This window comes from Ischnura elegans, chromosome 6, assembly GCF_921293095.1.
Source record: "Ischnura elegans chromosome 6, ioIscEleg1.1, whole genome shotgun sequence".
Taxonomy (NCBI): domain Eukaryota; kingdom Metazoa; phylum Arthropoda; class Insecta; order Odonata; family Coenagrionidae; genus Ischnura; species Ischnura elegans.
This window is the reverse complement of record NC_060251.1, coordinates 38,503,211-38,515,393: the sequence shown is the minus strand read 5'-3', so window position 1 is coordinate 38,515,393 and position 12,183 is coordinate 38,503,211. Positions and strand designations below refer to the sequence as shown.

The 12,183-nt window shown below is 40.9% G+C and overlaps 1 protein-coding gene across 1 annotated transcript; it reads right to left on the bottom strand.

The window, feature by feature from the left end:
• Positions 1-8,621: 8,621 nt before the first annotated feature.
• LOC124160241 lies at positions 8,622-11,583 on the bottom strand. Its single transcript, XM_046536054.1, has one exon. It carries the CDS (start codon positions 11,581-11,583, stop codon positions 9,790-9,792), a length of 1,794 nt encoding a protein of 597 aa, XP_046392010.1. The 3' UTR covers positions 8,622-9,789.
• Between the last annotated feature and the right edge of the window lie 600 nt (positions 11,584-12,183).

Sequence of the window (12,183 nt, the reverse complement as noted above, 5' to 3'; positions counted from 1 at the left end):
ATTCAGAAAAATGATCGCTAGAGCGATCGCATTTCGCGACGGGAAAAGTGATCGCGATAGTGATTACTTTCGCGACGAAAAAAAAGATCGTGTGATTCAGGCTTAAGATTTCTATGAAATATGTAATTTCGTATCTTAGCGGACAATGCCGGTTTTTATCAACGTAAAAAGTTACAATGCACGATGTTAGTTAAGGGTTTGTTGACTTACATTGTTGGAGGTTACTTTACTAATGGTTGGGAATAAAACGGAAGTAAGATAGTGGAACCTATTTTTTTTTTCGAAGCTTGTTCAGTTGCGCGAAGGCTTTGTCCACGGATTGCAGAAATATTAGTTTGATAACTTTTTTTTGTTACAACTTGAACGATCACGGCCTGCCCCCCGCTAGTTTTGATCCTGGATACGCCCATGGTGCTGGCAATCAAACCAGAAGGTGAATAGGTTTTGTTTTTACCTTCTATTGAAAAGTTTCATTTAGCACGTTTTTGGGGTACCACAAGAACGACCGAGTACATTACCTACGATCATTGTATCCCTTAAGTCTGTGCCATCTCTAGTCATCTTCTATCTTACACTATTACCCATGGAATCCTCAATTTAACTTTAAGGGACTGTAGGAACACTGAATTCCTTTCTTTAAAAATGAAGTAGTATTTCACCATAGGAGTGTACGGTAAATAAATACGGCTGTTTGATTAATATTTGGATGTGATGGATATAGATAATAAAATAGGCAGTATAAAGCAGGGGCGCAGTTAGGAATTACGGCTGGGGGGGGGGGGTTATGTGCAACTAATACCGGTGTGTGTGAGGGTATGGAATACCCATCAGGATAAGTGGTAGGTGCGAGATTAATAAATTGCGGAATTTTGAGATGAATGGTTCGAAATGGTGAGTTTTACGGATTTCTGAGGGATATTTTATTAATCCTTACACTATTCTATTAGTAATCTCAATCCAATTAAGTAAAATGGGTTAAACTTAAAAATGTCTCTGAGCTCTAAGGGCACGACAGACGCTGCGATTCGCCAAGGCCGTTTTACACGGGGCACTTTCTTGCACAATCGGACATGTGTACGAAGGCGCAGCCAAAATTGCGTCGTGTAAAGCGGTGAATTGCTAGAACAGATGCGAAAATGCCTGGACTTGAAGTGGCTGTTTCTAATTTCGTTCATGCAATCGCGCAATTTCACGACATTTTAGAAATTAATGCAGTTTTAGCTTGTGCAATTCAGTGTGCCGTGTAAAACGGCTTCAATGACGTTAGGCGACGCACTTCCTAATCAATGAGGAGACACGCCATTTTCACTATCATTCCTCTTCCCATCTTGAGTCAACTGCGTATCTGAACCAAAAGGCACGAGGTTAGCAATGATACGGTCCTCAAACCACCCGGCTAATGACCTCGTAATTTCCAAGATATGGATTATCTGCTTTGATTCCATTAAGAAACCAGGCGACGCATGGACAAAACTTATATGAGCAAAATACACAGAAGAGTTCACCCATGTTTGTAAACAATTATAACCCAATATTGCTTCTAAGAAACGTCAAAAAAATGTATAAATATTCTGCTCTCTTCAGGATATATCTAGACTACTCGTTATTTTGTGGTGTAAATTGTAATAACGAAGTATATAGCTGCCACGACACTCATGATTGAGTGCAAAATTTTCAAGTTTTCAAAATGAAAAATGTTGAAATTTGATTTCTCCCAGAAGTAGCTCTGGGTTAGAAGGGGTGAATGGACGTAAACGGGAACTGATATGGAAAGCACCCTGTATATTGATAATTTCTGCATTAAATGTTATATTTTTAGTAAAATTTTTGAAATTAATCGTGGTGAATGGTGTTAAATATGGGGTGGCGTCATATTCAGTAGCGGATCCAGGATAGGAAAAAGGGGGACTAGGTGGGGAGAGCCTTGGGGGCAGCAGTAGTGGGGTCAATTACCATTATATCTAGTATAAATTGGACACCCAAAGGGGGGGGGCACCCCTCTCTAGATCCACCACTTATCATATTATGGGTTGCCTCAGTAGATACTGGAGAAGGAATTATCCTTAGTAAACCCGATTCTCAGACGTCGAAAAGAAAAAAAAAAAACTTTGCTCGTTTCACATAGATGTACACGTACAGTTGTACTCGGCATGCTTCGTCGCTAAATGATGTCGCCTGGCAACGATACAGGTCGAGTAAAGTTAGAACATCTAAATAGTTTTACATTTCAGCATACATGAAGTAATTTAACTAAGTAACACTTTAAGCTATTAGCTTCTCTAATAATTATGATTGGATTAAAGGTGCGAGTATATTTCAAAGATACAAAAAATTGCTTATTTTCTATGAGGAAGTGGATTGTTTGCTGAGAAAAGTAACATAAAATGTTATTAATTTGACATATCTTGTGCGTAAATAATTGCTGGATTACTGAAAGCAAATTAGCTGTCATGTGTGTTAGTTTTCTATGCATGTATAATAAATGGATTCTTAAAACTGATAGCACAGAAGAATAAGGAAACATGAATAATCACTGTATCGAATTAAAGAACATTTGTATATTTTTTGAACAAAATATGATTGTAGTCCCAATATAGGTTTTGAAATAAATACTTGCAATTTTCCACAAAATGATGATGTTGCAAAATTGAAACTTAGATGGTAATACATTTTATAGTCTTGGAAAATTGTGAATATTTATTGAAATATGAAAAAATGCCACTCCAGCAAGCTTGAACCTTCGGCTTTAATCCAAAACAGGTTTATATGGGGTACCTATATATCACACTGCTTTTGTAGAGGGTATGCTGTAATTCTATCAGTGTAATAAAGTTATATTATTATTATAAACGAGGAAACACTATCGGAGACGAGCAATCAAATTTCCCAGTCCGATGGATGGGTCTTAGAACATTGGACCCTTTACCACATTTCGCCCGTTATTGACGTGTTATTGACGTCAATCACTCCGCGAAAGTCACACCACCTCTTATTAAAAATTCAGCGCTGTTTTTTTTCAAGCTATGATTGCAAATGAGCAAAAGCGTTTTGCATTTCAGGAACACCGTTCCGTAGGATATGAAACAAAAAATAAATTTCCATACAACTACTTACTGTCGTCTCTCCTGGTGACAAGAATGAATCCACTGCTTAACATTTCCGTCATAACTGAATCGGGGGCGGGATAAGTGAGGTGGAAAGATTTTAGCAACCCACCCAGGGTCATGGAACTGAGCTGTCTCAGCTCGTGTTGAATAGATACTGATTATGAGGGGGCAAGTTCAATGAAAGCTGAGAATTATCTTAATGAGGGCGCAACATGCTGTTTCACATTTAAAATAAAATATAACTGATAACTTCAGGCTTGACTACATGAAACCACTCCATATTGGAAATAAAAAATAAAACATTCTAAGGTTCACTTGTGTATTTAAACAGGCACGACCCGGGTTTCGTAACGTAGGCCTGAAGTAGATGTAACTATTTAAATACACAAGTGAACCTTACAATGATTTTTTCTTTTATTTCCAATTTAAAATAAATGTTAAGCTGAAAAATTGAAGTATATATAGCTAGCCCTTGAATATGATTAGGAAGTACTGCGATATCTCTAAAGGCCGCTTTACACGGACAGAACTTTTATTAGGTCAGAACTGTGTTAATTTCTCATCATGGTGCGCAATTGCGAGAATGCACGGACGAAATTAGAACAGGGGCAATTTTGCCATCTCACGTCCACGCGTTCTCGCATGCGTTCAGGCAATTCACCGCTTTACAGGACGCAATTTTAACTGCGCCTTCGCACACACGTCAGATTATTCTATTACATGCCCCGAGCGGTGGACAGCTTGTGAACGTAAACTTTTAGTATTTAATATAATTTAATTTAGTATTTAATAAGACAGTATTTAAGTTTTTTCCTCATTTACCTCATTTCGGAGCCTGGCTCTCTTGGCCCCCTTAAAAATCCTCCCAGCTCTGAGTTTGCATTTGAATGAACACTTTCGCGGCTAATGGCATGAACGTAGGCTTCCCGGGGTTCTAACAATGAGAGGTTCTCTATTAGCTTGCGCGATGACCGATTCCGTACGTACATCAGTAGAATCATTAGCGAATAAAGGTAATATTTTTGAGGGGGGCAAAAATGATAATAATAAAGTATGTATTAGTATTCACAATAAAGGTTTTGCATTAGTTTTTAGTGGCCAAATTTATAAAGCAAATAAAAATAAATAATTGGTAGGTTCATTATTAAAATAATATTGTTTTAAGGTATCACCTTTGTATCATTATTTCCTCACGCGCTTTATATGCATGCTTATTCATTTTAATTATTTTTTCTATTTCGGGTGGGGGGGGGGGGTTGGTCAAGCCCCATGTGCTCCTCCCTTATTTTCACCCCTGAGTAGAATAAAGTGCATAGATATACGTCAACTTGGAATGTTTCCATTGCTAATGTAATAGAAGTAGAAATATAATAATCGATGAATGTCTATGCTCGTTGAAAATAAAGAAAAGATGACTATCGATTAACCGTTGACCGCGTTCTCATCACACTTCATATAAATATGCAATGACTAAAAGGCTTGCTTAAAGTTTTAAAAATGAAAAAAACAGGATTTTTTAAATACTAAGAATTACTAATACTAATACTATTTTTTTTCAATATCAATAAATATGTGCAAAGCTAAGCCCTGATGATAGTTTAAATAAACTGAAACGTTGGCTAAACTTTTTTGCATCACATACATTGACCTATACTCCGAGAACTATTTTACCATGAATTAAACGAGGTCAAGATAAGAAGAAATAAAATTAAATACTAAGAAATAAAATTTGTTATTGAAAAAGTAAAAACTTATGGCATGATTAATTAGGTTCCTAACCCCATTGCTGATAGGATATACACGCAAAATTTCTTGTGCCGAAATTATGAAGTTCTTATTATTATTATGAAGTTGCGATTTAAACACACCAACTCAGAAAATAAAATTATTTAGAGACAGTTCCAAGGTAAAGTGCGTGCATTGATTACTTAAGGTACATCAGGGTAATTGGGATCGGATTAGAATGTTAATACTTAATGCTCAATAATGCACATATCATGTCGAATTTCAAAAATGCTAACCCATTTCCACACAAATTTCAATGCCATACGACAATTAACGCTTGACTAACCTACTACCAATAATATTTCATGATTCTTCATTCAATGCACAATAAGGTGTCATCAATTTCAATTGTTAAAGCATTTTTCGCATACCAAACTCGGTGGTCGGAATCGTTGAAAAATATTACCTGAAAGAAGCCGGTTCCACTTTGGTCGCGAAATAAAAGGTCACGTTTGATTATGGCGTTATGAAAAGGATGAAACAAGAAATAAATTCTATTTTTTGGAAGATTTCTTCCGAAAACGTTGTGGTGGGCTGCGGCTGAATCGATAGGGAAACAAATTAGCCTTCTAGAGGTGACGGAGCAAGGCAGAGATATTCGTTCTATCCGCCGTTTCTCATGATTGACAAGAACCTGTTGGAAGTGCTTCTTTTTCCCCTAGATGGCCTCAGTGCTCAAAGCCACGTCTGATCACCAACGAGAAACCACGACGCCCGAGACATCTACTGGCAACTTGCTCAACTCTATAAGATGACCATAAACTCCGATATTAACTATCCGTGGAATTTGGCGTAAATAAAATATGCTAACAGTTGATTCAGTTTTTTCTAACGATTTCTTGGAAAATAACCAAGGAAATGTTTCTTTTCAAAACTATTTTTAAAAAATAGGAGCGGCAAATAAATCACTTCTTCAATTAAAATACCTATGAACAGAAGAAGTGATTCATGGATCTTAAAAGTCAATGTCGATCGCAGCGACTTGAAATAAAACTTAAGACATATCTCATGCTAAAAGAACGATTAAAAAATGGTGATGTGGGCGTCAACTACTAATAGTTATTCTTAAATCATGAATTACTTCATATTTAACTAATTGCTTTTTTCATATTTTAATATTTATTAATTTCTATTATCCCATTTACGGCCTTTACAATGGGGAATTAACAATTAACAATGAAGGACATTCACACACGAAATTCCCTGGATAAGGATAACTTACACAGGCGGAATCGAACACGCGAGCTTCGGCTAGGCAGGCGAGGACTTTACCCCGCCGCCACCGAGGCAGGCAAATATAAAAAGAATTACTTTTTATGTAAATTATGATAAAGATAATTACGTTTTCCGTCGCGAATTTAAGGGCCCGTTTAGTTTTTACTATATATTTTTTCTGGCCGTTATTACTTTTCGTGAAGTTAAAATCATTTTCCTTACCAATACACCACTTAATACACAAAGAAAATTTCTTTTAAGTCCTTGACGTAAGAATCCACCGCTGATGTTAATCGTTTTGACCATTGGTAAATTGATGACGCAATGTGGTCCATTAAGAAAACATATTGTCGCATCCCTGTGGCGACCAAGACCCTTAAAGCGGGATCGGGGACCGTCCGGGGTTACAACCGGGGAAGCTCGAGGAGAATCAGAAGCCAGACTTTCTTAAACTCATAACGGTGTTTATTATCCGTCACAGTTAGAAGTCTCTCTCTCTTTCTCTCTCTCTCACTGGGAGGCTAGTGCTCCGCAGGGTACGTCCAGCGTTGGGCCAAAGACTGACAACTTGTGAGCCGGAGGCTCTCCCTTTTATACTTGGAACGCATCCTGTTTTGCACCAGCATATGTCTCGCAATCACGTCCGCCGACAACCGCAGCGTTTCCGGTAGTCAGCGCACGTCCGCCCCGAGACGCAGGTGCGGTTGCGAAACATCCGCCCAAGTGTTTAGAGGACGCTTGGAGGTGACCTTGTGTTCGTCCCCCAACTCGTGTGCCCTTGATCGTACGACTGTACTCGCAGGTGCGGGCGCACTACGTGCGTCCGCACTCGCGTTTGCACTCACGAGCCTGCATGAACGCGGCCACGGACACAACATCACCCCCTCCTTAAAGCTTCGACCTCCGGGCGAAGTGACCAGAGAGAGTCCGAGAGAGTTGACTAGAGACACAGAAATTACAAAACAGAAAAAGGTTACATAGCTGCTTGTCCATAAGAAATTATACATCAGGACGGATTATATAGCTGTTTAAATAGCTGCTGGAGTCCACCACAATTTCACAAGACTAGTTCATTCATAGCTACACTGAAAGGGTCTCAGGGTGGTACTAGAGTCCAGCCTGCATGTTCATAATAAAGCACATAAGAGACTCAACTGATACACAAAAAGAGTCCAGTTCAACATAATGACTTGAAGAGCTGATTATAATATTCCTATCAATTAACACTAATTCAAAAATTGCTGATTATTATATTCCTATCAATTAACACAGATTCAAAAATTGCTGATTATTATATAAATTCACTAGAACCTAATCTGAACACAAACACTTATCCTGTAGATACCAGTCCTAAACACAATTATTATTTATTCAAAAATTCACGCATTGGCAGGTAATCGGGTTCTTTTATCTCGCTGTAAATAGGTCTTGGAGTCACAGCGGGAGGTCTTCTAGAGGGTATTGTCTCAATTGGCGGTGGTTTCGGAGCTACTGTTCTAGGACACACGGGTCGTCTGAACGACGTGCACACGTTAACTTCCCTTGGCGTTGATGTTAATAGAGGGTCCATTTTATCCCTTGGCATTGATGTTAATAAAGGGTCCATTTTATCCCTTGGCATTGATGTTAATAAAGGGTCCATTTTACCCCTAGGTGCCAGCACTCGGTATGCTATGTATATTGTCCCTAATACTGACACAATTGAGATGACTAGACTACATATGGCTAGAGTAGGGTAAATTATTGTCACTGGGTTGAAGGGTTTCCAAGAACTTTTTACACAGTCTTTCAGTACTTCACACGTGGCAAAGTTCAGGGAATCGTAGGGGGGTAAGGAAAGGGAGGGAATAGAAGCCCAGGGAGCAGGGATTAACCTGCGGACAACTACGGATTCGGATGCGGACAGACACGGGTACTGGGGTCGAAACTCGGCGTCACCTAACTGCAACACACAGTCACAGGGGAGATCCACTTTGAAGGCGCCCACATTCTCTGTAGCCCAATGTGAGCGATTCCTCGCCCACTCGCATTGAACCGTGGCGTTGGCAGGGGGGTTGGTAATGACGTAGGTCGTGGTACTTATCTTGGTGACGACCATGTCACCAGATGGTACACATTCAATTGGGCAGACCGATGTAAGTTTGGCTGCCGACCCCCCTTTCACCATGGTCTCTGCACAGCGGACTGTAGTCAGCGTTTCCCCCAAAGGGTCTCCCAGTAGGCACAGTTCGTCCTTGTGTGGATTGCAGTCCAGTACCTTCATCTGTATCCGCCGTGGTTCCGCTAGAATTGCGAAGTCCGTTGCTTGCATCTTTATTCCGCAGGTATGCCCCTCCCTGGCGAAAGGTATTGGAAGAAAGGTATGTAATGCAGGTACAAAATGCTGTCTTTTTAACGGAAGTAAAAGGATCAAGTAGAGGTGACTTGGAGACAGCAAACAATCCATCATGCTAAGGATATAATATCTGGATAGGTGTTTTAAAGCCAATTCGTACCCATCATGCCGTATTTTCCGACTAATGAGAATTAATTTATCTCTTAAGTTATTTACGTCTATAACCATAGGGTCTAGTCTCCGATGTTGACAGGAACGGAGAATGTCAGCCTGTGTCCGAATAAGTGTCAATACTTCTAGAAGTTTTAGTCTGACATCCCCGTTCTCTGCGTTGCACTGCTGAGAGGGTCTGACCGTGAGGGGAGCCATCTCCATGTCCCATTGTCCCCCCAGCGCCCTCAGGTCCTGCTCCATGTTGTCCGCCTCTTGCTCCGTAATTACCATCCGTCCCGTATGCCGTCTCTCTGGTAGAGCAAAGGAGGTTGCGAAGGCCGTACCATCTTTGGACAGATGCGACTCACCGAAGGTGTTCGCCCAGTTGTTCCAATTCCAATTAGATACCGCCCTCCGCAGGATCTCCTTTGACTCCCCACAGGCCTCATTGCATGTTTCTTCCAGATACCGGTACATCAGGTTTAAATCTTTTCCGGGCTGGTAAGGAATCTTAAATATCAGGGGGATGGTTGTTTCGTACAGCGTGACATTCGGCAACTGCCGGAACAATGCCCCAGCTGTTATATCCACTGGAACTTCTTTGGTGCCCTCCGTCCAGATTACTCTGCCAATGACTAATATTAACAAGTTATAAAGATGTAACCTCATCTTCGTTTGTCGCATTTTCTTTCCACTCGGCGAGCGCGACAGCGGCTTCCACTTCAGAGAGCTTCAAGGAAAAAGAAAGTGGTTGATCAGGCCACTCCTTAGATACCTTGTACTAATGCTAAAAAAATTCACTTAAAACTACAAAATTGATACTACTATTATCTCCAACTAATCTAGATTGTCGACTTGGCCATTACTTCATTCTCTCTTTCAATTGGAGAGATGTCTCGAGACTCTTCACAAGGCGGTCTTGTCCAACGCTCCTAACATCTTCCTTCTTTAGGTGTGAGCGAGTCGCCGGACAAGAGCGCATTGCATTTTTCTTTCCCTCTGTTTTCATTTTCACCCCTTCGTTGGGTTCCGCGGTTTAGTGTCATGTTAGCCCAGTTAGTTCACATGCATCATCACTCTAGTGTATTGGTTAGTTCTCTCTATTCAAGCTTGTCTCCCTTATCTCTGAAATTTCATGCAATCATGCCATTCCATGCATCTAGATGCTGCTCATTGTGCAAGGGTTTCCGTACCCTATCTTACCTCTCCCTGATTTCGGGCCTTCTTGGCCACAAATAATTCTCTTCCGTCCTCCATTTTCACCAAGTAAGGCATATATTGTTCGTGTTTGTACACACGGTAAGTAATTAGGGCAACCAAAACAGACATGAGGAGGCACCACACAAGACCAGTACTACCAATTTCCTCTCCATAATCCGTTCTCAACATGGGGACATTTGTATCAATTTCCCAATCTGGACGTGACAGATTTAAATGCGGGGTCTTTATAACCCATTTCTCATTTAAGAAATCTGATAAGTTTTCGAATTCTGGCAAAGTTTCGGGTCGCCTTGGGTCTACTACGATGGTGTCCAGTGTGGACCATATTGCCGGTAATACATGAGTCGTTTGAACTTGAACATTTCCGTCCTTGTTACAAGGAAATGCGGCCGGTATCCATAAGTCTCCTGATATTCTGGCCTGGCATTGACATGGCAATACTAGTTCAAGTGCTCCTGGTCCTTCTAGTGCGGTCTTTATTTCCCGCGATCTCTGGCCACAGTTTACTTTAATTGAGGGGGGTGGATGGGTGATTACGTATTTCTCAAATGCAACCTCAGTAATAATGGTACTCTGACCTGGATGACAGCGGAGAGTGCACGCCTCGTTTAATTGTTTCGCTGTTGCTCCCTTGAACATCGTCAGAGCGCATTGGGGACCATGTGAGGTGTCCCCATGGAATCTAGGTAAAAAACATAATTTATCTTCAAATGGACGGCAGTCATGCATCGCGGGTCCCGAAAGTGTCCGCAGCCTTCCCCCATCTACTGCTGCATAGACTACGTTGTGCAAGATTACACAGGTTTCGTTTTTCCAACCGAAAGGTGTGGCACTTATTTCGTATAATTTCCACTGGGCTCCCTTCTTTATAAGAGGAACGTTAAATCTAATTAATAATTCGCCTTCTCGTAACGTGCATTGGGCTATTTTCATTGTCATCAGTTCGGTAACTTCTTTTTGTGCTAATTCGTAGCCTAAAGGGTTTAATTTGTTATTTAAGTTATTTAAATCATCTTGTAAGTCTGAAAGTTTTACCAGAGAGATAGGAAAAAGATTGTTTCGGCAATAGTGGAGAGCTTCATTTTCTTTAATGGTATTTATTAATGTTGCCTGGGTGCCCATACTCGTACCAACTACTCTAATGAGGTCACGAAAGTGCTTAGCCTCACCCTCAAATAATCTCATGTTCATCCCTTGCTCGACTCGTATGACGTGTTTCTGTAATTCATCAAATGATTTTTCCATTTCTTTGGAATAATTTCGTATATTCTGAGTTGCGTCTAACAGATAGTTATGTTCTTTCTGTAATGCATTCCCGAATTCTGATAATTTCTGCTGGTACGTGTCTACATTTCGTTCTACTGATTTTAATTGTTTTTCGGTAGCAACCCCACAGCACCATCTAAACGCGGCACCCAAAAAGTCCAATCCTCTTTTCTCTCTCTTGTTACCAATCTTTAAATATTTCGGTGTTAAATTGAGGTCTGTTAAAACAGTTTGTAGCTTGGTCATCGTAATATCCAAAGTATGTATGGCAGAGCAGATATCATCCCGACTTTCACAATCATGTTCCTTTGGTGTAAATCTCGTAATTTCACGTCCCCATTTAACTTTATACAATCTGGGCAAGGATGCCTCATATGCCACTACGTCGGGCAATGGTGTCCAGTAAGTGCCTGCATTGATTTTCTTAACCATAGGTATTTCGCTTCCCATACCAAAACAAATTATGCCCCCCATCGTAATTAAAGCCGTTAAGAGGGTCATTGTGTGCTACCTTTACTCACTGTTTGGTCCCTTCAGTTGTAAACCAATCAAGCAAAGTCTCTCTCCAGTCGTCCTGGTAGTCTTGGATCTATTATAAAAAAGAGAAGAATGGAATTAAGTACCGTTGATCCGGGAATGCATTCCATCCTCAGGATGTCGTCGAATTCCCGGCCGGTGGGGTCCTCACATTCCCACACGAAGGGTGTTGCTCGATGGAGAGGGAGAGCGTTGTTTCCTGGAAATATTAACTGGCAGCTCCTCAGGTCAATTACTGCCCCCGCTCTCTGGAGAAAATCCAGACCCAGTTCCAGGGGTAGTCCTGGATTCCACACAATGTGGCCCCATGGATTAAACCTCTGGCTTCCCAGTTCTAAGGGAATTATCTCCATCGACTTTCCCCTCCGATCCCCCGGGAGGATCCTTGGGTCCACCCATGTATATTCACTACATGGAAGGACCTTGATGTGGTGACTGAGTACCCCACATACCATCCCGGACACTGTCAGCGTGTCGGGAAAGGTGATCGGTGGGCTGGGGTAACATTCTGCAGTAGGCCATTCAGGGCAATTTCCAGGGGTGTGCCCTTTTTCCTTGCAAATC